Source organism: Thermobia domestica, chromosome 5 (assembly GCF_964235325.1).
Source record: "Thermobia domestica chromosome 5, izTheDome1.hap1.1, whole genome shotgun sequence".
Lineage (NCBI taxonomy): Eukaryota > Metazoa > Arthropoda > Insecta > Zygentoma > Lepismatidae > Thermobia > Thermobia domestica.
The window spans coordinates 54,873,409-54,897,843 of NC_137458.1; the positions used below are offsets into that span (position 1 = coordinate 54,873,409).

At 37.9% G+C, this 24,435-nt stretch overlaps 1 protein-coding gene and 1 long non-coding RNA gene across 2 annotated transcripts in view; one reads left to right on the forward strand and one right to left on the reverse strand.

The window, feature by feature from the left end:
• Nucleotides 1-161: 161 nt before the first annotated feature.
• LOC145684651 (uncharacterized) lies at nt 162-1,651 on the reverse strand. Its single transcript, XR_014131346.1, has 2 exons — nt 1,032-1,651; nt 162-400 (listed from the first exon to the last, which is right to left on the reverse strand). It is a non-coding gene; the product is annotated as an uncharacterized LOC145684651 (long non-coding RNA).
• An 11,553-nt stretch (nt 1,652-13,204) lies between these two features.
• LOC145685082 (uncharacterized) overlaps nt 13,205-24,435 on the forward strand; it is a 72,931-nt gene continuing 61,700 nt past the window's right edge. The window contains exon 1 of the mRNA XM_081757427.1: nt 13,205-13,321. Coding sequence (XP_081613553.1) covers nt 13,205-13,321 — 117 coding nt within the window. The remainder of the gene's footprint in view (nt 13,322-24,435) is intronic.

Here is a 24,435-nt window from a genome sequence, read left to right on the forward strand (position 1 = left end):
CGAAAACCATAAAATGTAACGAATAAAATGTTATTACCTATTTCAAAAAAAGCTTTTTTTTTTTTTTTTTTTTTTTTTTTTTTTACCTGGAGTCCAATACCTCTTGCATGTCTTTTGCGAGGTATTACTATAAACTACTTTTCATCACACAATGAAGCTGACATTTTTTGTTAGAAATAAAACAATTACAACTATAACTTCAGAGAACAGTTATAGGAACAACTAAAAACACATTTCCTATAGTACATCATAGAACATAGAACATAATAATCTCTATATTGATGGATGGCTGCCTCCAATGTGTGCGTCGAAATCCCGATGCCAAGCCTCAACAGCATTGTTTGTTTTTGGAACACCTCTGATCGCAAAGTCATATTGGTTCCAAATGTGCACAGAAAACCTGGAAAGTACGATAGAAACTAAGAATTAGCAAATGGAGAACGAGTAATGAAAACTCAAACATATTTGGCATTAAAGCAGTACATAAACTTAGAAACTTACAAATACTCAAACCGCTATACATTGGGAATGTACAGTAGATAAATCGTTCTGTAAACAAATATGTAAAAAAAAAAAAAAAAAAAAAAAAAAAAAAAAAAAAAAAAAAAAACTATATAAAACCATTCAAATATTAAAGAACATGAAATGAAATTACAAATAGAAGCAACTATATACTCAATAAATGAGTTTCTGTAATATATATTTTAAAAATTTCTTATAAATAGGATGAATAATAGTAGTATATTTGACTCACAGGTTTATTTTATACTTTATGAATTTTCCCGCTTTAATTGACAAATCCAATATGTATCCAATACGTACGATGAAAAGAAAAAATCAGTATGGTTATGATCTGTGGCGTATTTACGATCTTCTTTCGGGGGGACTTTGCCTGAAAAAGTGAAAATTCTGCAAGATATTTCATATACTTTACTATAGTAAGTAAGATTGGGGGGGGATTAAGTCCGGAAGCCCCCCTAAATATGCGACTGGTTATGATGATAAAACGTGATCAATAATAAATTAATTACCTTGGCTCTCGACGAGTACCTCTTGCTCTAGGCCGACCAATATAGTTGTCCTCAAAGTAATCGAGAATTGGAGTCAACGTATCAGGAAGTTGTGCCAATAATGCTTCGAAAGCAGAAACAACACGTTCTACTGGTACAAAATTTAAAGCTGGAATCATCATATACTGTAGCGAAAATTCAGAATCAACACTATCCTGTAGTTCCTGTAATCCTTCCGCTTGAGCCCTCCTTCAAACGCACTGCGCTAAATGGAAATAACAAACTCGCACTCTGCATTCAAAGGTGTTCTGAAAAGCGGAAATTGCCGCAGTTTCCAAATCAAGCATTACAGAATAAGGCTCAGCAGATTAACTTTTTTTTTTTTTTTCTTAACCACTTCGAGGAGCTTGTTCCGACTTCTTAGTCAGTAATGCATAAACCACAGGTACCACTGAGTTACGATACAGAGCATGTATGGTATAGAGTTGGTAAAATGACTGAGGTACCACTTTAAATGTTCCATCAGCATATCACCCACGAGATTTTGCAAGAAGTTCTAATCCTTTATCAGTTACGAACATTATAAATCTTTTGGGATCATCCGTTCCACAATTGAACAGCAGAAATCTTGCATCTTCTTTGGGTACTTATACACTTCTGGTATAACCAGCTCTCCTAAATTCCTTGGCAGGGAATTGAACTCGTTACAGCAGCTCTTGTATTCCTGTGAAAAAAAAAAAAAGATATTCCTATATAAAGTATAAATATACGAAAAGCACATAATCTAAATTTTAATTGACTTTTATTTTACATCTATTTGGAAAATAAAACTAATCGAAAACTTACAGTAGTACTGAAAAGTTAAGATAACAATATACTCACAAAAAATGTAAATATCTTACCTTAGTTAACAAAAAATTGGCTACTTACCAATGAATCCTCCCTTGAAAAATTTAAAGGTTTTGACATTTCGGAACTCTCAGCTGATCCCTTCCTCAGTGGCAAGGTAAAAAGGATTAATACGAAAGGAGAAAAAAGGAGTAAAACCAGGAATACATACCATTATATAAAAATAACGTACAAAAACGATCCTGAGTTGAATAGAGCAGAGTGAAAAAAGAATGAACTGAATAAAATAGAACGTGGTGTCTATGTTAGGCCACTATTGCCAAATCCAAAGTATACATCAAAGGTAGGTACCCAAGTTCGATCAATGTTGCCAGTATCAAGGTTCAATGCAGGTTTGTATTTATGAATAAAGAACGATTCTTTAATTTTCCGTTGTTTTTTATTTTTTTTTTATTTTGCTGAACCTATTATCTTAACCTGTTTTATATTATGTGAATGTTGTTTTAGATGAAGCGCTAAACCCGACATGCCTTCTTCATGTGACTTTTTTGATTGTCTAACATGTTCCTTCACACGCATGTTAATATTACGTTTAGTTTGGCCAATATATGAGGAATCACATTCGCAATGGACGTGGTAAATACCTGCGTTATTTAATGGATCGACAAAATAGCTTTTAAATCCAGTGAGATGTTTTTGTAAACTCTTGGGGGGAATACTTGTAGCAGATATGTTATGCTTTGCAAGAATACGTTGAATTTTTGTTAAAAGTTGTGGAAAATAAGGAATTCCAATCCAAGTTTTTGCTTCTTTGGAAGTTATCGTTTTGGGGACTTGCAGCGATCTACGTGTTTGATTAAACCATTTTTGTAAAACACACAGCTTATAACCGTTTTCTTGTCCTATTTTATATAAAAAGTGTATTTCTTCATTGAGATCTTTTTGACGGTCACAAATTAATAATGCTTTACGAAAGAAGCTCTTCCAAATATTGGCCTTGTACATTGGCAGATGAGCTGACTGTTGATGTATGTAAGTAGTGCCTGCATTGGGTTTTCGGTATACTTTTGTAATAAATTTATTATGTGATCGGGTAATCAATAGGTCTAGAAATGGAAGGCTGTTATCAGATTCACGTTCAAGGGTGAACTTCAGCCCAGGATGCTGATTGTTGAATTTTTCAAATATTTGTGTAAGTGTATTTTCGTCACGAACAAGTAGTAGAATATCATCAGCATAACGGTAATATTTAACGTATTTAAATTTGTTCTGCCGTAAAATGGACGTTTCAATCTGATTTAAAACGATATTTGACAATATTGGGGATAATGTGTTACACATGACTAAACCATCATTCTGAGAAAAGTAATGATTTTCAAATTGGAATATATTAGTTGTTAAACAAACCTCAAGTAATTGTAATAAAAAATTAGTTTAATAGGTAGAAGCGCCATTTAGTAATAACCAGGATCGAGTACTATTGATAGTAAGTTCCAGTGGTATGGACGGATACATATCAACAACGTCTATGGAGGCAAGTAAAATGATATTGGCATTTACAAATGATGATAATTGTTGTTTTACGTCAAGACTGTTTTTTACAACATATTTAAAACCACTATTGTAACTGCTGAGTTTTTTATATGACCATTTTGATAGTAAATAAGCTGGATAATTGAAACCTGATATGATCGTGCGAAGGGGAATGTCAGGTTTGTGCACCTTCGGAAGACCATAAATAATGGGAAGACTAGGTGCATGTATTTTTATCATATCTTTTTCAATGTCAGTTAAAAGTGGTGAAGAATCAATTGTCGACTGTACCTTCTTAATAATCTGTGGTAACGGATTACAGGGATATGAAACAAAATTACATTTTTCTGCTATTTTTAAAATACCGGAAGCATATCTTTGCTTTGGAAAAATAACATATTGGTTTCCTTTATCAGCCTTTAAACACCAGATATCTGTTTATTAAGAAATATTCTAAATTGTGTAATAAGCCCTTGTACATATCTAGATTTAGGATATGGTCCTATCTTTTTGTATGAGTATAAAAAAGTATTGATATTGGCCAAGCATTCATTTCTAATAGATTGCGCGCAAGAATATCAGGTGCAAGGTCAACGGCTTTTTCTACTGAACAAATTATCTCCTCGAATGGAATGGAAAGCGGAAGGTAACTAAATTTTAAACCTAACCTAAAAATTTGATGGAATTTCTTAGGTATATCAATATCTGTAAGGTTAACAAATAATTCTACAGGTGAATCGGACTCTATTTTTGTTGGTTTGCGTTTATTGAATACAAGGGTACCACCTAGATGAGTGATTTTCTTTTCTAAGCGTGCAAATTTAATTTTGTATTCCATTCTTAGTCTAGCATGCAATCTATTCTGTAGAATATGTGCATATAGCGGGTCAGTACGAAAAGTTAAAGACATCCACATTTGATAACAGTCATTATTGAGCCTGTTTACGTTTAAATTTTTCAAGGGAGGACTCATTGGTAAGTAGCCAATTTTTTGTTAATTTTGAATATCCCCCATGCGCCCATGTAATTATAATCTTACCTTAGTGTTCGTTTTATAGTTGCTAATGGCGGAAGCTCATTCGCAGCAGATGCACTCATGTTCCCAAGTACCGAGGAAACTATCCGTTGGTTGTTTCCATTGTGGTTGATGCCTTCTCCTTCATTGCAGAATATGCATACTCAGCTTCAACTTTCTCAGGATTTGGAACATGGGTGTGATCGTTGACTCTTCTAACGACAGCATCTCCTACAGTGTAAACCCGAGCTTTACAAATCAACTTCTCCTGACATTGCGAAAATGCCTACAAAATAAAAATTAATAAAGAGAATAAAAATGTGTACTTATCGTTTAAAATAACATCAGCACAACATTTTGAACTGAGTTAAGTGAAATATAGATTTATCAAGTAATATGTGCACTTTACACAATTTACAATTTATTTTAATTATCAGGTTCAACAGTAGAACCAGCACAGTCATTCATACTTTTGAATTACGCTAGTTAACCTAAAAATTATAGCCGAGTAATATAGAAGAATTACCACTTTATTGTTAATCAATTGGCTCACAGAAAATAAATATACAGCTTTATAAAATATTACTTACCTTGTCTTTATAGTCTTTCTTTCACATATATATATATCCTCCATCTACTAACGTCTCTGCACCACGACTACTTCTAACACAATTACACATGATGTCCGTCCTAACCACAGATTGATGTTAATATGCAGAAATCAAACCCATTAGCTTGGTTATATATTCCTTCTCAATTGTTTGTTGAGCTTAAGCAAAAGCTAAACAAATACTGTAACCCTATTGGCTCCTTGTTCACTTCTCCTCCAATCAGACACTTCAGTTTGTTTACTTTAAGTTAAGCTGAACAAGTACTCTAACGCTATTTGCTCCTTATTGACGTCTTCTCCAATCAGAGGTAGACATTTTAGTTGCATTTATTTTTACAATTATGAGTAACATATGATAAATAAATAAACTATGAAGATTTTGAAGAATTTAGATTTAAACATTTACTTATAAAATATAAATGAAATCGTTAAAACGGCTTTTTTTTTTTAATCTTCAATTTTCAACTTTACTCCTCCAGTAACCTACATCTATTTTTGAAAGTCGAAAATTCTAGAACAACATAAAAGCTTGAGTTTCAAATTACTGGCTGGTACATTGAATGCAGTGGCCTCTATGCTTCTGTAAATCATACGGGCAGACATCGAAAAACTAATTTCCCGTCATGTACGAGACATGAAATATTAAAATCCGTCCAAATCTAGAAATCAAATTATTTCACGATCACAATTTTTAAAACTTGTTATAAGTAGACAGTAAAAGTACGTTCTACACAAAGTTTGAACTAATACGCTCATTTATCCTCAAAGTTGAGTTTTTAATAAATCCTACGCTCTACTACAACGAATCTTTCTTTACACCTAACATTCCCCACAACGAGTTTTCCGTACACCAAATTTTCCGTGCACCGAATTTTCTTACACTAAGTTTTCATACACCGAATTTTCCTGCTCCCCATCCTATATACAGCCCACATTTTGAACCTTGCGATTTCTGAATGTTTCTGACTGTTAAGAAGTACTTGCACAGAAGAAACATTAGCACGGACGAGAAAGTGAAAGTTGGAACATCCAGTACACACACCGGCTAACAGAAAATAGTCTGTAACATATGTTTCAGAAGCTAGTGCACTACCAGAAATTGTTTACAGAGAGTGAAGGCCGCTATTTCGGAAAGGAAGCACACACCGTCCTTCCCACTAATTCGACTTCGAATAGTGATCTCAGTACACGAACTTTCAGAACAATGCTCATTATACTTTATATAAAGTAAGCTAATTTGCTATATTTAGATACAGAATGAATACAAATTAAACAGATTAACTAACTCTCATGATACTGAACAATAGTTACGGTGCTGACACCTACACTAATCCTCAACCAATCTATTAATTTTTGTAGCTGTCTTAAGGTTTATTGAATTGAGCGTAGCGAGCTTCAACTAGCACTTGTGAGTCTGTCTATACCACGTAACTTGTAAAATGTATCCGATTTTCATATAACTTCTATGTGCTTTCTTCTAACTTTTAAAAATAATCCTATTGTTTGACGTTATAATTTGTAAAGAATAAGGGGCAAAGGGAAGTAAAATCTACCCTTGTTACAAGTTTGCATATATATACAAACAAAACAATTTTCCTGTATAAATTACGTAAAAAAAGCGATTTGTATAAAACCTACAATGTATTTTCTATAGAGCATTCCAATCATTCTTATTGGTTGCAGTTGAAATCGATGAAGGATAAGTGACTAAAATGATATAAGTTCCCGTATTTAAATAATGTATTAAATAGTTTCCTTATTTAAATAATATAGTAAAATGATTTTCGTCGACTACTTTCACCAAATGCATTCGATTTTGTTGCTAGGGGTGGGCACAAGTCGAGCCAAAACTCGACTCGACTCGAATTCAACTCGAATTTCGAGTCGAGTTAAAAGTACTTTTCTCGAGTCGAGTTCCGAGCCGAGTCACTGTTTTTGAGGTCGAGTTTCGAGTCTAGTCGAGTTTAATAAATGGCTCGCTCATTCAGCTTCTTTTGAAATCGGCTTGATTAGACTGGAAAGCGAAAGACATGGAAAATGTGAGCAGTAATTTGGAATACTTTTAGTGTTGCTCACGACAGGAGACACTACTTGCTTCTCGTCTTTTCTCGGTAACGAGACAACCTCAAATATTGCGAGCACCAACATAAATATACCATCAAGGTTGAGACCTGCACGGTCGATGATTGATCTCAAACACAAGCCCAACCTGGGTAGTGATGTTAACCGGCTTGGCTCAGCTCGGTTCAATGGAGCGAATAGCTCGAGCCGGCCCGGTTGGGATGAGCCTCATACTCGTCCCTGGTGAGCCAGCGGCTCGAACCAGCCCCGGTGAAAGAAGTCCATCGACGCGGTTGGGTGAGCCATTAGCTCAGTTAGGTTCGGTGAGGCATCAGTTCGAGCCGACTCGATTGGGTAAGCTGTTGGCTTGGTGCACTTCTCGGTTCGGCTCGACAGTGAACGAGCTCTGAACCGAGTCTCTCGAGCCGTTAACAACCCTAAACCCAGGTCGAGCAGTTTTGAACATGTTTGGCCGGCGCCCTACAACTTTTAAAATTTTTTGGCTTGAACCTGAATGCTTCCTCCTCAGGAACTGAAACCCAGAACCTCGTGAACAATATCTTTGCCTCCTGAAGACTTCTCCACGACCGAGATCGGCAGTCAACTACTTTTTAGTATTCAGATACAAACGCCTATGTTTCATGATTATACACGGTGTTTTTATAATAATAATAATAATAATAATAATAATAATAATAATAATAATAATAATAATAATAATAATAATAATAATAATAATAATAATAATAATAATAATTGTAGTAGTAGTAGTAGTAGTATCATTGATAATTATATTGTCTATGTAGGATATTTGAAGAGAGTACTTGAAACTATATACAGGATTAAACTCAATTTGGCTTGTTTTTAGCTCGACTCGACTCGAAATTCTTCCAGAATTCGAGTAGAGTTTCGAATCGAGTTGGAGGAAATTTTTCGAACCGAGTTATCGAGTCGAGCTCAAAGATGTCTGTTTCGAATCGAGTCGAGTTTCAAAGAAAACTCGCTCGAACTCGCTCGTGCCCATCTCTACTTGTTGCAATATTCTGCTTTTTTCGTAGGCTTCCCAAACATTCCCACAGTTTAGAATTGAAGTGTTCCGGGAGTGAAAGGATAAAAGTATCCCTTTCTTATTAAAATTGTTTCACGAAACTTTCTTAAAAAAAAAAAAAAAAAGCTAATTTTGATGGAAGGTTGCGGATATCTTGGTAAGACTTCTCAATAATTCCTCCTTCTTAGGGTTAAAATCAATTACAGTAGAGCGTCGATTATCCGAAGTGATTGGGGGACATGGGAGTTCGGAAAACTGGTTTGTTCGGATAATCGAACTGTACTGTACTGTACTGCACTGTACTGGACTGTACTTCTACAGCCAGTGCCAAACCGACAGAAGTGTACTGATTGTTGAAACACAGCGACTGGCGGCTTGGCCGGTCAGCAGCGCCTTATGAAGGCCCCATTAGAAGCAATGTTCCGCCAGCGGTGGCTCAGTGCGGCGACTACTGTGGGAAACTTGGTTTGGGAGTGAGGGGGATGATGGACGGTAGGATGGGAGAGTAACAAGTGCGAGCGAGTACACTGTTCGGTTAAGCGGTCGTTCGGTTGACCGACGTTCGGATAATCGACGCTCTACTGTAATAATAAAGGAATGAACTACCCCTTCCGTTTAACAAAATATGTCCCGTGAAATTGTAAAAAGTCTTCGATTTTTATGAACTTAGTAAAGCTAGTAAAGGGTAAGCCAATTAAAATTTTAATTTAAAAAAATCTCATGCTTCTACAATGCATACCATTGCTACTGGTGTAGAATTCAGGTTTTAAATTTGAAAGGACATTAATCTTGCCGTTTACCATGGAGAAATATGACATTCTAGTCCCTCATTCAGGAACCAACCTTAACATTGAACAAAGCTTGCGATGACTTAAGATGATACAGTACAACCCCTCAAATCCGAACTAATTGGGGCTGAAGCCTGTTCGGATTTCGGAGGGTTCGGATTACCCGGGAAATAATATTACGTACTTATTTCGTCACTAAATTGGCGGTAAAACAACGATTGAGGTTAGACAGGGTGGCCCAGTGGTCGAAAGGGCAGTGATCTTGACTGGTGGGTGTACACTCATGTCCAAAATGATTGTCGCATATCTATAACTGTCTCCTTGTAAGAATATAATTAGATAATGATTTAGAATAAGCATTAAGTCTAAAAATGTTAAAACCTTAAAAAAACTAAATTTGTGTGATTAAATCTATTTTTTTTTTCATTTTCCAGCTGTAGTTTTTTTTTCTCCTGAGAACGTGTTCGGATTTGCCGGGTTTGGATTTGAGGGATTGTACTGTACTCCATTTAGAAGCTAATTAAGAAAAGGGCTATGGATAATATAAAATGAAGTAGTCTATATAAAATTATTTTAAGCGACAGAATTCCTTAAACTGCCTTAAAAGGATAACAATAATAATAATGTCGCGGTGTCCATTGACAGACAGTCAATTACGGTACTCTGAAAACAGCCGACTAAATCTTTGCTGTTTATTCCGATTCTAAAGACTGTCAATAACTATTTTTCTTCGCGAGGTACGGTGATATGGAAATATGTAAATGCATAAATCAATAAATGAAGCGCTTCTACTGCGTAATATACGAGGAAAATGGAAAATATTGACTCTTTTTGTCTGAGTGGCTAACGCGCATGTTTCATAGGTGCGTGGTCCCGGGTTCGGTTTCCGATGAGAGTGCTTGGTGCAGATTCAAACCCGAGTACCAGTTTGGATTCTACTTTAAACATCAGGTTACGTCTCATGCAGCCTTAGTACTGAAAAATAAACATTAAACATCAATCAAGAAAGTAAACAAAATTTAACAAAGAGCATCTGTTAAAATAGTTTGAGTTATCTGGGGTGTTTTAAAATTTTATATGAATTTGATGTGGTTGCTGTAGTTCAGTGGTAGAGAGTTCACCTCTGGTGCGTGGAGTTCATATAGTTCGATTCCAGCTTGCGCCAAATGGGCTTTGAGGTGTACAAACGTGTGCGTGGGTTTTTCGGGGATTTTCCAATTTTTCTCATTTTCTTCATTCGATCATTTCATTCATTCTCATCATCACCCAGGGCACAAAATTTCTGGTCGCCAGGTCGGCATTGGCGACTAGAAATTTAGAGCTGGCGACAAGTGTTTAGTAAGAATGGTTTCTGTCTAAACTCACAGGGCTGCGCAGTTTCTGTTTCGCATGAAAATAATTGTCTCAGAGTGAGAGAGAACACGGAATGTGAAGTCTTCACAACGTTGTAATTCGGCCCTCCTTTCCCATCCTCCTGAATCTAACCGTCTGGTTTTGAAATTTTATACCCTGATGTAATCTCTTTCTTTGTCAAACCAAAGGCCATAAGGGTGGGTGGGGGTGGGGGGGGAAGGAAATCTCCCATAATTTGTACGTGAGAGATATTGGCGACCATCATTTTTGGATTGGCGAGTGCATCTGACTTTGAAATTTTGCGCCCTTTCATCACCTTTTCCTTTAACCTACATGGCAATACCGTGAACATAAAACTGAAAGATTCAACGTTATTTTATTTTATGAGTTTTACATGCAACAAAAGAAATACTGACCAAAGCTTAAAAATGGTCTGTATTTTAAAACTATAATGTGTTACAGTTTTGGATAACATCATATCCTTCATCAGACATTATACACACACATTAGAACCTATATAGTATTATAGTATCTAGTGTGTGTATATAGTGTCTGATGAAGGATATGGTAGATATCCGAAACTGTAACACATGTACAGTGTGTTTTTAAGCTTTGGTCAGTACAGTATTTCTTTCGTCACAATATCCAAACCCAAAGCCGTGGATAGTGTTATTTTACATGCAACGTGTATAAACTCATACATTCAGAATATTGTTATGTGTCGCTGCAATACTACGTAAAATAAATGAATTTGATATCTATCGTGCCAGGCAAGGATGTTATAAAATAGAGGATCTGGTCATCTGTATCTTCATCCCATTAACTCAATGAAGCCCCCCCCCCCCCACCAAAAAAAAAAAAAAAAAAAAAACTAGCATCGGCATATCTGACTGGCTACTCTCGTTTCTGCCGTGAATGTTGGCTCAAAACATTGTGATCTCATTGGGTGAAGCGGGCAGAGGGGGGGGGGGGGGGGTAACGTATGGCTTCACGATTGTGTTGTAGGTAGGTCCTCTATTTTATAACATACTTGGTGCCAGCCTGGGGTCCCGGGTTCGATCCCAGCCTGCACCAAGTGAACTTTGTGGTCGACAAACACCGTGTGCGTGGGTTTTCTCGGGGTTCTCCCGTTTCCTCCCACTTTCTTCATTCCACCATTTTATTCATTACTCATCATCACCGTCTCCTTTAGCCTAACCGGCATAACCGTGGGACGTAAAACTCAAAGATTTCATTTCATTTCCTTGGTTGGCAGAATTCTATAATTCAGCTCTTGTACAGGCGAAATAGTGTGGTGGGGAACGGCATATACTGTGAGGACTAATGTTTGATGGTCTAGTTCGGGGTCCACGTTAAAAGTAGGTCCCATTCTTCATACCCTCGTGGCTCGATAATGACGGAGAACAAAACAAGCGTAGGCTATTATACTTACAGCGTATAACTATGAAGTATTTAATTGAGGATTTAATATTAGTTCATTCAAACTGATAAAGGCTGTTAATTTTCTCTTTTTTAATTCTAAGCTTTTCCCGCTGGTGCACGGGGTAGCGCGCGCACCTTTGTTATACGTGATCCTGGGGTCGATTCCCGGTGGGAGAGCCTTGAAACATTTTGAACGCATTATGGTGGTTCGTATACCACCTCAAACTATATAGTCTCGGTGCTGAAAAGAAAACTAAATACCAAATCAACCAATCAACCAATTCTTTTAAGTGCAAACACAGTTTCTTTATCATTGTCAGTCAGAGTACGAAATCCTGGTTGGGCTGAGGGGCAATCCCCCTAAATAATATTTTTGAAAGAAACACCCCCTCGCTAAAATCTTACTACTTACGGGTGTGTGCATGTGAATAAAATGATAGTATTGTCACAAGCTTGCAAATTAATTATAGTAATTTACATATAGGGCTAATTAACATATATTTCACAGAGTGACGGATCTAGAAGGTGAAAACTGCGGAGGGGGGACGGCGGCAGCTAGAACCCAGGCAAAGATAAGTATTAGTTTATTATCAAGATATATAAATAATAGCTTCAATTATTTTTGCCACTCAAAAAACTGGGGCCTAGGCTCCCAGGCTTCATGCTAGATCCGCCACTGATTTTACATGTAGGCTTAATTGATGGGTGAACGGTATCCTTACTGTTACGTAGATTAACTCACCCTGGGGGCCGCAGTTACTCAGTGGTAGAACGTCCGTCTCTGGTGCATAGGGTCCTCGGTTCGAACCCACGTCAAGTGAACTTTGTGGTGGACAAAGGCTGTATGCGTGGGTTTTCTTGGAGTTCTCCCGTTTTCCTCCCACTTTCTTCATTTAATTCATTTCTCATCATCACTGTCTCCTTTAGCCTAGCCGGCATAATCTGGGACGTAAAACTGAAAAGTTGTTTCAGTAACTCACCATGTCGAAATATTCCAGTGCAAAGAGATTTTTTTTAATACTTTTCTCTCTCCCTTCTCCCCCGATTTTGCACCTTGCTGCCAGTACGCATGACGTATAATGTAGTTGAAAGGTAATTAGGTATATATGTTTATTATCTTTATTATTTGTTTTGCACACTTAAATCTGCAAAGAAGGTAAATAACCTCGGATGTGATTAACTTACTTTGACTTATCAAATATAAGAATCTGCATATTACATGTAACGTCAAGCCTCAGCTGTCAAAGATAAGAACTCCTTCGAGTGTTAATAAAATAGTCTGGACAGACGAAGACCTCGCCAAACAGACAAGTAAACGGAGCTCTACTAATCAATTGACAAATGTGTTTTGTACTCGCTATTTGTGTGGGAGTAGTCATAGCAACGCGTGTGTTGTAATAAAAAGTGTCAACAAACAGTGCTGTTTCGAACTTAGTTCTTGGTGCACGCTTTAAAGTATATAGGTTTTAAAAAAATGTTTTGAGTTAAAAAGATATCGTAGTTACTTCTACAACAATGGCCTCTTTTATTACCCCAATGGCATCGTCTAGTAATGAACCAGATGACGAAAGGGGTGTTAATACTCATCTTTTCAGTCTACAGAGAATTAAGTCTATGAGGAAAAGAAGAATGGTAAGTTATAATGAATAATTGATCTGTGTTTACAATAGTGAGAGAATTTATATACATTGGCCTATACACAGGGTGATTTTTAAAAACTCATGGATGTCATTTGGGTGTAGAATTTCTAACTGAAGTCCGATTTTCATGCGGTTTGTGGCATATGATCGAGAAAGAATGGGAGACTTATGGGACTATGTTTACTGGTTTAAATTCATCCCGGATAATATCGGCCACGTCTCAAGAAAAACAGCAAATATTCGTCAGTGTACCTTACAATTGGAATGAGGTTTTTGGACTTTTCAAGCGGAATTGGAGAATACAATTTAAATGTTAGTGAGAATACAAATTAGGTGTTAGTGACAACACTCATAAATCACATATTGAATAGCTATAGCTGGTTTCTTGCGATTTAAGTAGTTGATAACTGATATCTTCCACAACACCCGTCTGCGGGGTACGATGCTTCCTCTGTCTCACTCAGAAGCGATCCTGTTTCTTCCAGTTTATTCAATAGCGACAATATTGTGTTTCAGGCCCATATCTAGGGTGGTCTGGGGGGCCGGGTCCCCTAAATTTTTCCTGGACCCTCTAAAATTTTCACGGCAGGCTTGCAAATGAACTATAATATGGTTGGATCGGGCCCTTCTTAACTTCAGCCGACCCCCTTCAACATTTTTCGGCTGGCTACCGGCCTGTTGTGTTTTTGTCTGGGGCAGATCGTAAGACAAATTTGTTTTTAAGTGCCCTAATAACAATAAACACACGTTGCTCCAAAGAGTATACCATTCTTGCTGTGTCCTGGCCACAATCACTAGTGTTGCCACGAGACGAGACGAGACGAGACGAGACGAGACTTCAGGCTGTCTCGTCTCGTGCAAAGCAAGTCTCGTCTCGTGTCTCGTCTCGAAAAAATGTGTTCGTCCCGTCTCGTGTCTCGTCTCGAGAGGTTCTGTCCCGTCTCGTCTCGTCTCGTTTGTCTCGTTTTGTCTCGTCTTGTCTCGTAAAAAATATAGCAGCATACCATGGGAACGAAAGTAAAATGTAGCAGGCTGCACCATGCTAATCAAGATACAACTAACAAGGGAAGAGAAGGAGATTATATAACGAAGTGGAAGATGGTTTATATACCAATCGAAAACACTAATGACGCCTATTACAAAACTGTAATAAAAATTTTCCGAATGCATATACTGTGCGAGTTATATGAATATACAGGGTGTCCAGAAAATCCATTTCCACCCCTTGAAATCGCAAACGATGAGACAGATGCCAAAACTGGAAAACACGTTTTTGATCATTATAAAAGTACAATGTATCAAAGCAAACATTGTTGTCCCAGGGCCACCCGCAGAGTCCCAGGCGGGATCCAATTCAAAAATTACAAAAGGTAAGGGGGTCAAGTAGTATATCGTTCGAAACTTCGTGGGAAATGAAAGAAGACGAACAAGTCCCAATTCTCTAAAATTACCCTGTGCAATATGGCGGCCGGTCAAACTGTCAGCAAAAACGTCATTGTAGAGTCTATGGCCACCCTCCAAAGAGAGAGAGAGAGAAAAAAACTAAAACGGTAAGACAGATGTCAAAAAAGAAAAAGATGTGTGTCATCTTTTCAAAAGTACAATGATTGAAAGTAAAAATGTTTGTCCCAGGGTCCTCCATAAGGTTCCAGACGTGGTCCTACTCAAAATTTTCAAATGGCAAATATGGTCAAATAAAGATGTTGAGAAATAAAAGAACACGGAACAAGTCTCGATCCTCTAAAATTACCCTGTGTAAAATGGCGGCCGGTCAAAATGTACATCTTCATTTCGATTTTCTGAGCACGTTCACTTTCCATTTTGCAATCGGCACTTGTTTTCATTCTGAGACATTTGTACGTATTTACTCTTCTTGGTGCAAGGAATTCTTTAGTTTGAATCATTTTATAATTGATAAACCAGATAACGAGCATAAGTACCACTGTTGTGCAGTCATAAACGTAAATAAGTAGAGGTAAGAGTCTTTACTTCTGATGGCTCCAACCTCTACTTATTTATGTTCGTGGAAGTACATTATATGTTAACTAGTCAGTTCTATACTCAAAGATGTCAAATGTTGTCGTTTCTTTTCTTTATGTCTTAATTTGCTTTTATTTTATTATTTTTTTCTTTATTTAGATATTATTGGGCTATTATTTAGATATTAAGAGCAGAATCTCACAGTAGGGGCATTTCCTTTCTTTCCGTTGAGTACAAGAATTAAAGTGAAAATAAACTAAAACCCGGTTACAGAAACAACAACTAAAATGCAAGATGTTTGCACAGTATTATCGTAGAGCGTCCATACTTGTTCTATCTGTTTTCATTTAATAACAGCTTTAAACGATGTGCTACTTGACCTCCCTTGCCATTTGAACAATTTGAACATGACCCCGCCTGGGACATTGTGGAGGACCCTGAGACAAATAGTTTTACTTCCAATCATTGTACTTTTGAAATGATGACACACATGTTTTCCTGTTTTGACATCTGCCTCACCGTTTCAGGATTTTTTTTGGGGGTGGCCATCGACTTTACAATGACGTTTTTGCTGACAGTTTGACCGGTCGCCATTTTGCACAAGGTAATTTTAGAGTATTGAGACTTGTTCCGTCTTCTTTCATTTCCCAAGAAGTTTCGAACGATATGCTACTTGACCCACTTACCTTTTGTAATTTTTGAGTTGGACCCCGCCCAGTACACTGCGGGTGGCTTTGTGACAAGAATTTTTGCTTTGATACGTTGTACTTTTAAAATGATCAAACACATGTTTTCCAGTTTTGGCATCTGTCTTATCGTTTGCGATTTCAAGGGGTGGTAACGGATTATCTGGACACTCTATATATCCATATAACTCGCATAGTATATGCATTCGGATAATTTTTATTACAGTTTTGTAATAGGCGTCATTAGTGCTTCCCATTGGTATATAAACCATCTTCCACTTCAATATATAATCTCCCTCTCTTCTCTTGTAAGTTACAAGTATTACCCAGAACACACAAGACAAGAAATGCCACGGTAGCTACACCGTGAAGCCTTCATCTCTGGTGTATGTGGTAGTCGGTTCGATCTCGGTTAGTGCCATGTGAGCTTTGTGGTGGACAAACATTGAATGTGTGTGGGAACCGCGGTGGCTCAGTGGTAGGGCGTTCACCTCTGGTGCTTGGGGTCTCGGGTTCGATCCCAGCCCCGCCAAGTGAAGTTTGTGGTGGACAAACACCATGTGCGTGGGTTTTCTCGGGGTTCTCCCGTTTCCTCCCACTTTCTTCATTCCACCATTTCATTCATTACTCATCATCACTGTCTCCTTTTCCTAACTGGCATAAGCGTGGGACGTAAAACTCAAAGATTTCATTTCATTTTTCGAATGTGTGTGTTTTCTCGAAGTTGTCTAGTATCCTACCACTTTCTTCATTCCACTAATTTTCCCATCATCATCCATTCGGCCAAAGTTGCCTAAAGGTCTTAAAAATAAATTCAAATAAGCTCACAAGGCAAGGACAAATAGTTTACAAGATAATATATCTCTGCTGTTAGTTGTCTGAGGCTTCTCGACCCCTGGCTTCTTTTTTTACATTCTAAAACATTGAAATTTGTTTCACCAGTTTCAATACACGAATATACAGTAAATTGCTCATAGGTACGTCGAAGATGAAGACACTAATGTTAAATAATATTTACACGACAAGCAAAGTTCGATGTAAAGGTGTCATCATCCCAGACACTATCGTATACTATCAGCCCACTTGCTTTATAGTGTCTGTATATATATACAGAGAGAGAGGGAGGGAGAGAGAGAGAGAGAGAGATGGAAAGATATATAGATAAATAGAGAGATAGATATGTGTGTACACTTTGATTTCATATATTCCAGCCTTTAGGTTTCACAGTGTTAACCCCTAACAATCCAAAAACTACTTTCCATTTTAGCATATTTAGATTTGTTGCAATTATTTTTTTTTTTTAAAAAAAAAGCTCGGAACCAAATAATTTTATTGAGTAATGGAAAGTATTTGATTGAAATTTTATATGTTACTGCACACTATGCTCTACTTAAAGTACCATAGTAATGGGAACTGAACGACATATCGGACGAAAGAATGCTTGGGGCCAGTCTTCACCTCCATGGTTCAAATCTGTTCCCATAACCGCGGGGTGTGTGCTACTATGTGGTGCTTGCCCCGTTTGTGTAACAAACTCATGACAGTACACCCAGATTAGCTAATGGCTAAAAAAAAAAGTTGATTTTTGGGTGGTCATTTTGGATTAAAGTTCCTTATATTGTCGGGATCTATTCGCAATCATACAACGTACATCTTCATACCAAGCCGAGCGGTCTGCGGCGATAAACCATCGGCTTGAAGGCCCCGGGTTGAGTCCCGGAAGGATCATGTGTATGGATTTTAACAACATTTGTTTTTTCGTACTGTGTCAGGGGGGGGGGAAATCGTACGGGATAAAAGGATTTTAGTCTGAAAAAAATAGAGAGAATATCCTCCCCAGGATACTTTCATGGGAGTAAGGAATTAGTAAAAATATAGGATATACATTTTATAGCAGGTTTAAAAATATGGTTTGGGTATCCTATTGTTTTTCTGTTAATTATGTTCTTCAATGTTCGAATTTTGATCATTCTCATGATATTTTCTGCTTTCAACGGAGTTCCATGAATATTATACCAAATGTTCTTTACACTTATCAAGTTCGAGAGGTTTTATGCGCCTGTAAGAAACAATTTCTGAAGATAATTCAGGTCCTAATGAATATTATTCACTAGGAAAGGGAAGTATTCCTCTCCTCTCAACATGGAAGCAGAAGGCAATTTCGCACTCTCGTCAGATCAAACATTTCCGCGTAACAAAACGAAGGTCCCCCTGTAAAACTTCTTTACCTAAAGTGTTATTATTAGTATCATAAATTTGCTGAAAGCAAACAATTTGAAGGGTTCGTCGATAATATCTTTGCTTCCTTTGTCGTCCGCCCGCCTTCCAAACGAAGAGGTGAATTTTACAACATGACTGCTGTATAATAAGCGAGCGATTGGTAAAATGGTAAAAGTGTGTTTTTATGTGTGTGTGTGTGTGTGTGTGTGTGTGAGAGAGAGAGAGAGAGAGAGAGAGAAGACAAAATTTTAGTTGCAAGATGACATACTTCAATTGCCGTTTTCGGTTCATATAGCAAAAAGAATACCGCCACCAGAGAATAAAGACAAGTGTAGACCTTACCCAGTTTTCAAATTGAATAGATGGTGGTGCTAGTTCGGTTTCTTGACCTTGTAAAAATCTTCCCTGTCTTTGATTTTGTTTGTCATCATTCCAGCCAGAAATAAAAAAAAAATGAGAATTCCTCAGTTTACAGCAAGGGGAATTGAGGACAAGACATTAAGGATGATATTCCTGGAAGCTCATGTATCACAATTGTTTCATTCAATAGACAGAGGACACTTTTCTATGAAGGCTTTTCAACATGTTTTCTCACAAAGGGGATTTTCCTTTTGCAATCTATATGACCACTGGCGATTTCAATCTTGGCCATTCCCGCCAGCGTTTTCATTTTCGAGACACGACACGAGACGGGACATTTCACGAGACGTACCGTCTCGTCTCGTGTCTCGTCTCGTTTTCGAGACGGGACAAGTAGTCTGTCTCGTCTCGTGTCTCGTCTAAGAGGGTTCCGTCCCGTCTCGTGTCTCGTCTCGTCTCGTGGCAACACTAACAATCACACAATAGCACACAACAGTACAGCACAATTCCCAATACAATGGCCCAGTTTCCTGTTTCTTATTGACTTTGGCGAGATTACCACTAACAGAGAAAACTCAAACCTCCGTTCCAATGCACCTCATTCCAATTGTAAGGTACACTGGCGAATATTCGCTGTTTTTTTGAGGCGTGGCCGATATTGCCCGGGATGAATTTAAACAAGTAAACATAGTCCCATAAATTTCCCATCCTTCCTTGATCATTTGCCAGAAACCGCATGAAAATCGGACTCGAATTAGAAATTCTAGACTCAAATGAATTCCATGAGTTTTTTTAAATCACCCGATATATATATATATATATATATATATATATATACATATTGGCGGATCCAGGAAATGATCAAGGGAGGGACTAAACCATATTTTCTCGTTTTATTTAGTGTAAAGCAGGACTGAAACCCATTTTATCCAGTGTATACCTGGGCGTCAAGGGGGGCTATAGCCCCATATATCCCCCTGGATCGGCCACTATCTATCTATCTATCTATCTATCTATCTATCTATCTATCTATCTATCTATCTATATATATATATATATATATATATATATATATATATATATATATATATATATATATATATATCGGGGTTGGACAAAAAATTTAAAACGTTTGCGAAAGTGTGAAAATCATACCTAGTATGGTGTGGGGCATTCTTTTTGCGTCCAAAACAGCTTGGATCCGACGTGAAATGGACGTATACAGCTCCTGAATCGTGGTGTGTGGAATTTTGTACCATTGATCCTCAAAAATATGCTTCAGTTCCTTAAGGGATGCTGGGGGAGGGTAATGAGACCGAACATGCCTTTCTAACTCAGACCACAATGGCTCAATGATGTTCAGATCTGGTGATTGTGGGACTCAAGGGAGGTGTGGTAGCTCCTGGTCATCTCCTCAAACCATGATTTCACCGTTTTTGCAGCGTGACAGGGTGCCAAATCATCTTGGTAGATTGGTAGATGCCATTATCATCAGGGAACAGTATTTGGGCCATGGGTAGAACCTGGTCCCCCAAAATGGCCTCATACACCTTAGCATTCATCATTCCATGCAGGACTATTATGGGACCTGCAGAAAACCACGATATCACTGCCCATACTGTAACAGAACCACCCCCATGCTTTACAGTTGGGAGCAGATAGTCTGTATTATAGGCCTGTGACGGTGTTCTCCATACGTAAACACAACCGGTTGTAGGAAACAAGATGAAGGTCGATTCATCGGATCACATTACGTATTTCCACTGCTCATGAATCCACGCCTTGTGGCCCTTGCACCACTGGATACACCTCTTCGCATTTACTGCTGTGACCAGGGGTTTGGCGATAGCGGCCCTGCCATGAATTTTCATTTTATGAAGTTCCCGTCGCACTGTTTTCAATGAAACCTGGTTCTGTAGGCCGGAATTGAGTTCAGACGTAATTTTCATTGCAGTGGTCTTCCTTTTAGCTGCTACAATCCGTTTTAATGCCCTCCGGTCCCTATCTGACAGTATTGTCTTTCGGCCACGGTTGTAGAGACCTGCATGGGCCGGGCTTGGGCGGGCCGACTCTGTTATTTCTTTGGGTCGGGCCGGACTTGGGCGGGACGACACTGATATTTCTTTAAGCCGGGCTGGGCCGGGCTTGGGCTGGCTGACACTGATTTCTCTTCAGGTCGGGCCGGGCTGGGGCCGATCAATTGCAATTCTTTAATAATTATTGACTTTCGTTAAACGATAATTGGAATAAAGTCAAACGTTGAAGAAGTGTGTCCGTGAAAAATGTTACAAAGAATGCAATAGCTATTTACAGTTTGTGTTGCTTAGCGGCTCCCTTTCACTATAGAGGATTGCAGGCATTATGCGGTAAATTGAGCTCTGACCTTGACCTTCACTGAACTCAAAGTATAAAAAGAAGGGATGGGAATGTTTTGCCTGTCGCTAAACAATATTGCCTCTTCACTTTATGCTAAAAATCAATTAATTTAGATTTTTGTTACAGGGAATGGAGTTTTTGTTCTTTCGATGACAGGCAAAGTTCTAGGAGGCAATGGTACCATTCGGAAGGCAAGCGTCAGGTTCTGAACCAAAGTTTAGAAAATGTTTCTGAGGGTTAAACTAACTAACTAACTAACTCTATGGCTTATGGAACCCGGAGGTTCAACGCCGCGTTCACAAAAGCTCTCCACTGACTTCTATCTTTAGCTAACTGCATCCAGTTTCTACTTTGTATTCCTATCTCTGCGAGATCCATCTTAATATTGTCTTTCCATCTGCGCCTAGGTCTTCCTAATGGTCGTTTTCCGATTGGCCTTCCAGTCAAGACTTTGAAAGCGTTTCTACTTTCTTCCATTCTAGCTACATGACCCGCCCACCTAAGCCTCCTACACTTGACGACCCTAACTATGTTGGGTGAACCATAGGCCTATAAATTATGTAGTTCCTCATTATGAAGTTTCCGCCATTCCCCATTGCCGTTCCTCTTGGGTCCGAATATTCGTCTCAGGATCTTGTTCTCAAATACTTTCAGTCTATGTTCTTCCCTCAGAGTAAGTGACCATGTTTCGCAGCCATATAGAACAACAGGCAAGATTATCGTTTTATATATTTTAAGCTTCAAATTCCTCGACAGAAGACGCGACGACAAGAGATTTTGAACCGAATAGTAACACGAATTCCCTGCTTTTACTCGACATTTAATTTCTCCGTGAATATGATTTTCGTCTGTTAATATTGATTCTAGATATTTGAAACTATCCACTTTATCAAAAGTATTATTTAATACTTTAACGCATCCATGATTTGCTGTATTACGGTCCCGACGCACTTCCATATATTTAGTTTTCTCTGCATTTACTTCTAAACCCATGTCCCCGCAAGCGTTTAATAAGATCTCTGCATTTCTTTCTATTGTTCTCCTATCATCCCCTATTAAATTTACATTATCAGCATATGCCATAACCTGGTGAATACCTGGTTTCTGAGGGTTAGGTCAAATTTAGTACTAAATTTTGAGAAAGATTCGGGCTCGAGCTAATTTTAAAAAAAATATCGGGCCGGGGTTGGGCCAAAAACTTTTAAAATTTATCGGGCCTGGGCCGGGCTTGGGCCAAGAATTTTGAAAAATTATCGGGCCGGGCCGGGCTCGGGCCGAAAAACTCCAAAACTTTTCGGGCCCGGGCTGGGCCGGCCCTAGGTACGTTCGGGCTGGATTGGGCTCGGGCCGAAACATTCGGTCCGTGCAGGTCTCTACACGGTTGTGCTTTGCAGACGTCGTTTTCCCATGAATTGGGTATGCCCTCGTGACATTGGACTCAGTGCCTTTCGATACCCCCACAATGTTCGCCACTGTTGCCACTGAAGCTTCAACCAGACGGGCACCAACGATAATACCTCTTTGGAAGTCTGTCAGGTCGCCCATTTTACCGCACCACTTTCACACCACGACACTCACAGGTGAACTGGTTACTGCTGACGGAAGAGGAAGGTCCACATGACACATTGAAAACAAAACAAAACAAAACAAAACAAAACAAAACAAAACAAAACAAAACAAAACAAACAAACAAAAAAAAAAAAAACGATCAGCAACCACAACACGTGTGAAGTGTTTTTAGATTTTTGTCTACCCCTGCATATATATATATACATAAAGTAAATCCACTTACTCGTTAGGAGAACTCTAAAACAGTTCGATACAGTAACTTCAAAGTTTATACAGTAAAACCTCATTAATCTGGACGTCGATAAGGCGGGCTTCGTTTAATCCAGACAGGGAGAAAAAGGGCAAAATGCAAGATTGTAAATGTCAGTAGAAGTCAATACTCGCCTTTGCCACATATCTCCGTGCATTTAAGAATACTGCACTGTATTTGCAGATTGTTGACAATACAGTATATGTATATAATACAGTTAGGAGCAGTGGCGGCGGTTGGACGTTAAAAGTGAGGGGGCAAGACATGATCTGAATATTTGTATATAAATGTTAGTTTTCCTGGTTGTTTCTAACATTTTGTTTGACGAAAGGTTGTATAACTAATAGGATACTATATTTTCAGTTAAAATGCCGTATATCGTATATAATAGTTTATTAAGTAAATTGAGAAGAACAACGCAAGTAGATACTAGCCCTTTGTACTCTTAAACAACGAAAGTGTAAGAAGAGATTTGATCCCTTGCTCATGAACATCTTAAAATTCTGTCTGGAAAATTGTGTGATCAGATTATTTAATAAATTTGCAAAACAAATAAATAGAAAGGATAATATTAATCATAGTAATGAATAATGATGCTTGTTTTGCAAAAGTTATATTGAAACTGAGGATTAATGAAAAACTTAATATTTAATTCCACACATGCTATTAAATGTATGTTATTACTCTTAGAAAATGAAAGACAGTAAATACTATAAGCATATGCTACGACATTTAAAGAAATATTTGCTTTTGCAACTTCTTGAAATATGTTCGTTGCCATTAAGTGCAGATTTCACTTTCTTGGAACACATCAAAACACAACAATACTTACAATCCACACTTCAGTTATACAAAATAAACTTAAAACCTAGAATTATGTTCAATTTACTAAATTTTATTGTATATACACTCGTACATCCTTAAACACAACACTTCACTCGTATATTACACTACAAAACAATGGAAAAGGTAGAAGTTGTTTCTTATCACGCTCTTTTTAATCGATACTCCTTACTTTAGAAAGAAGAAAAGACATTTTAGGAACTGTCAATTTTTGTGCAATTAAAGAATAACTTGTGAAATAGGCCCTACTTTTTTGCATAATGTTCTTTCGATTAGCTTCAAAGCGGCTCACTAACATATCGAGCCCTTGTAAGAAGAAATGAAAGTATACTGAAATTGTGCTCCAATAGGTTATTTTTTGGGGTTATTTTCTGTGGCGATTAAAACGCAATTACTGTAGCTTTCTTTACTCCACGGGAAGACAACCAATACGTATTCACGCAACAGCAAATATTATATGGCAGCATTTTTTCCTATTAATCAGTAACACATACAAAATCGTTACATTTCCAAATGAAACTATATACATTAATTGGTTACTTAAAAAAAGTGCGGGGGCAACTGCCCCCCTTTGCCCTCCCTAATCGCCGCCCATGGTTAGGAGTATATTACAGTACAGTAATGCTATATTTATATTTAGGAGTATGGTCACGATAAACGTGTTTTGTTACTATAAACCAGTAGTATCATTTCAACTTTTGCCAGGAGGGAGCAAGATCGCCTACCAATATGAGTTTCACGTTTGTCATTAGTATATTGATATACAATTTATCAAAGGGCATGTGTTTCTCAAACTCAGGGGACAATTACCCCATTCTTCCC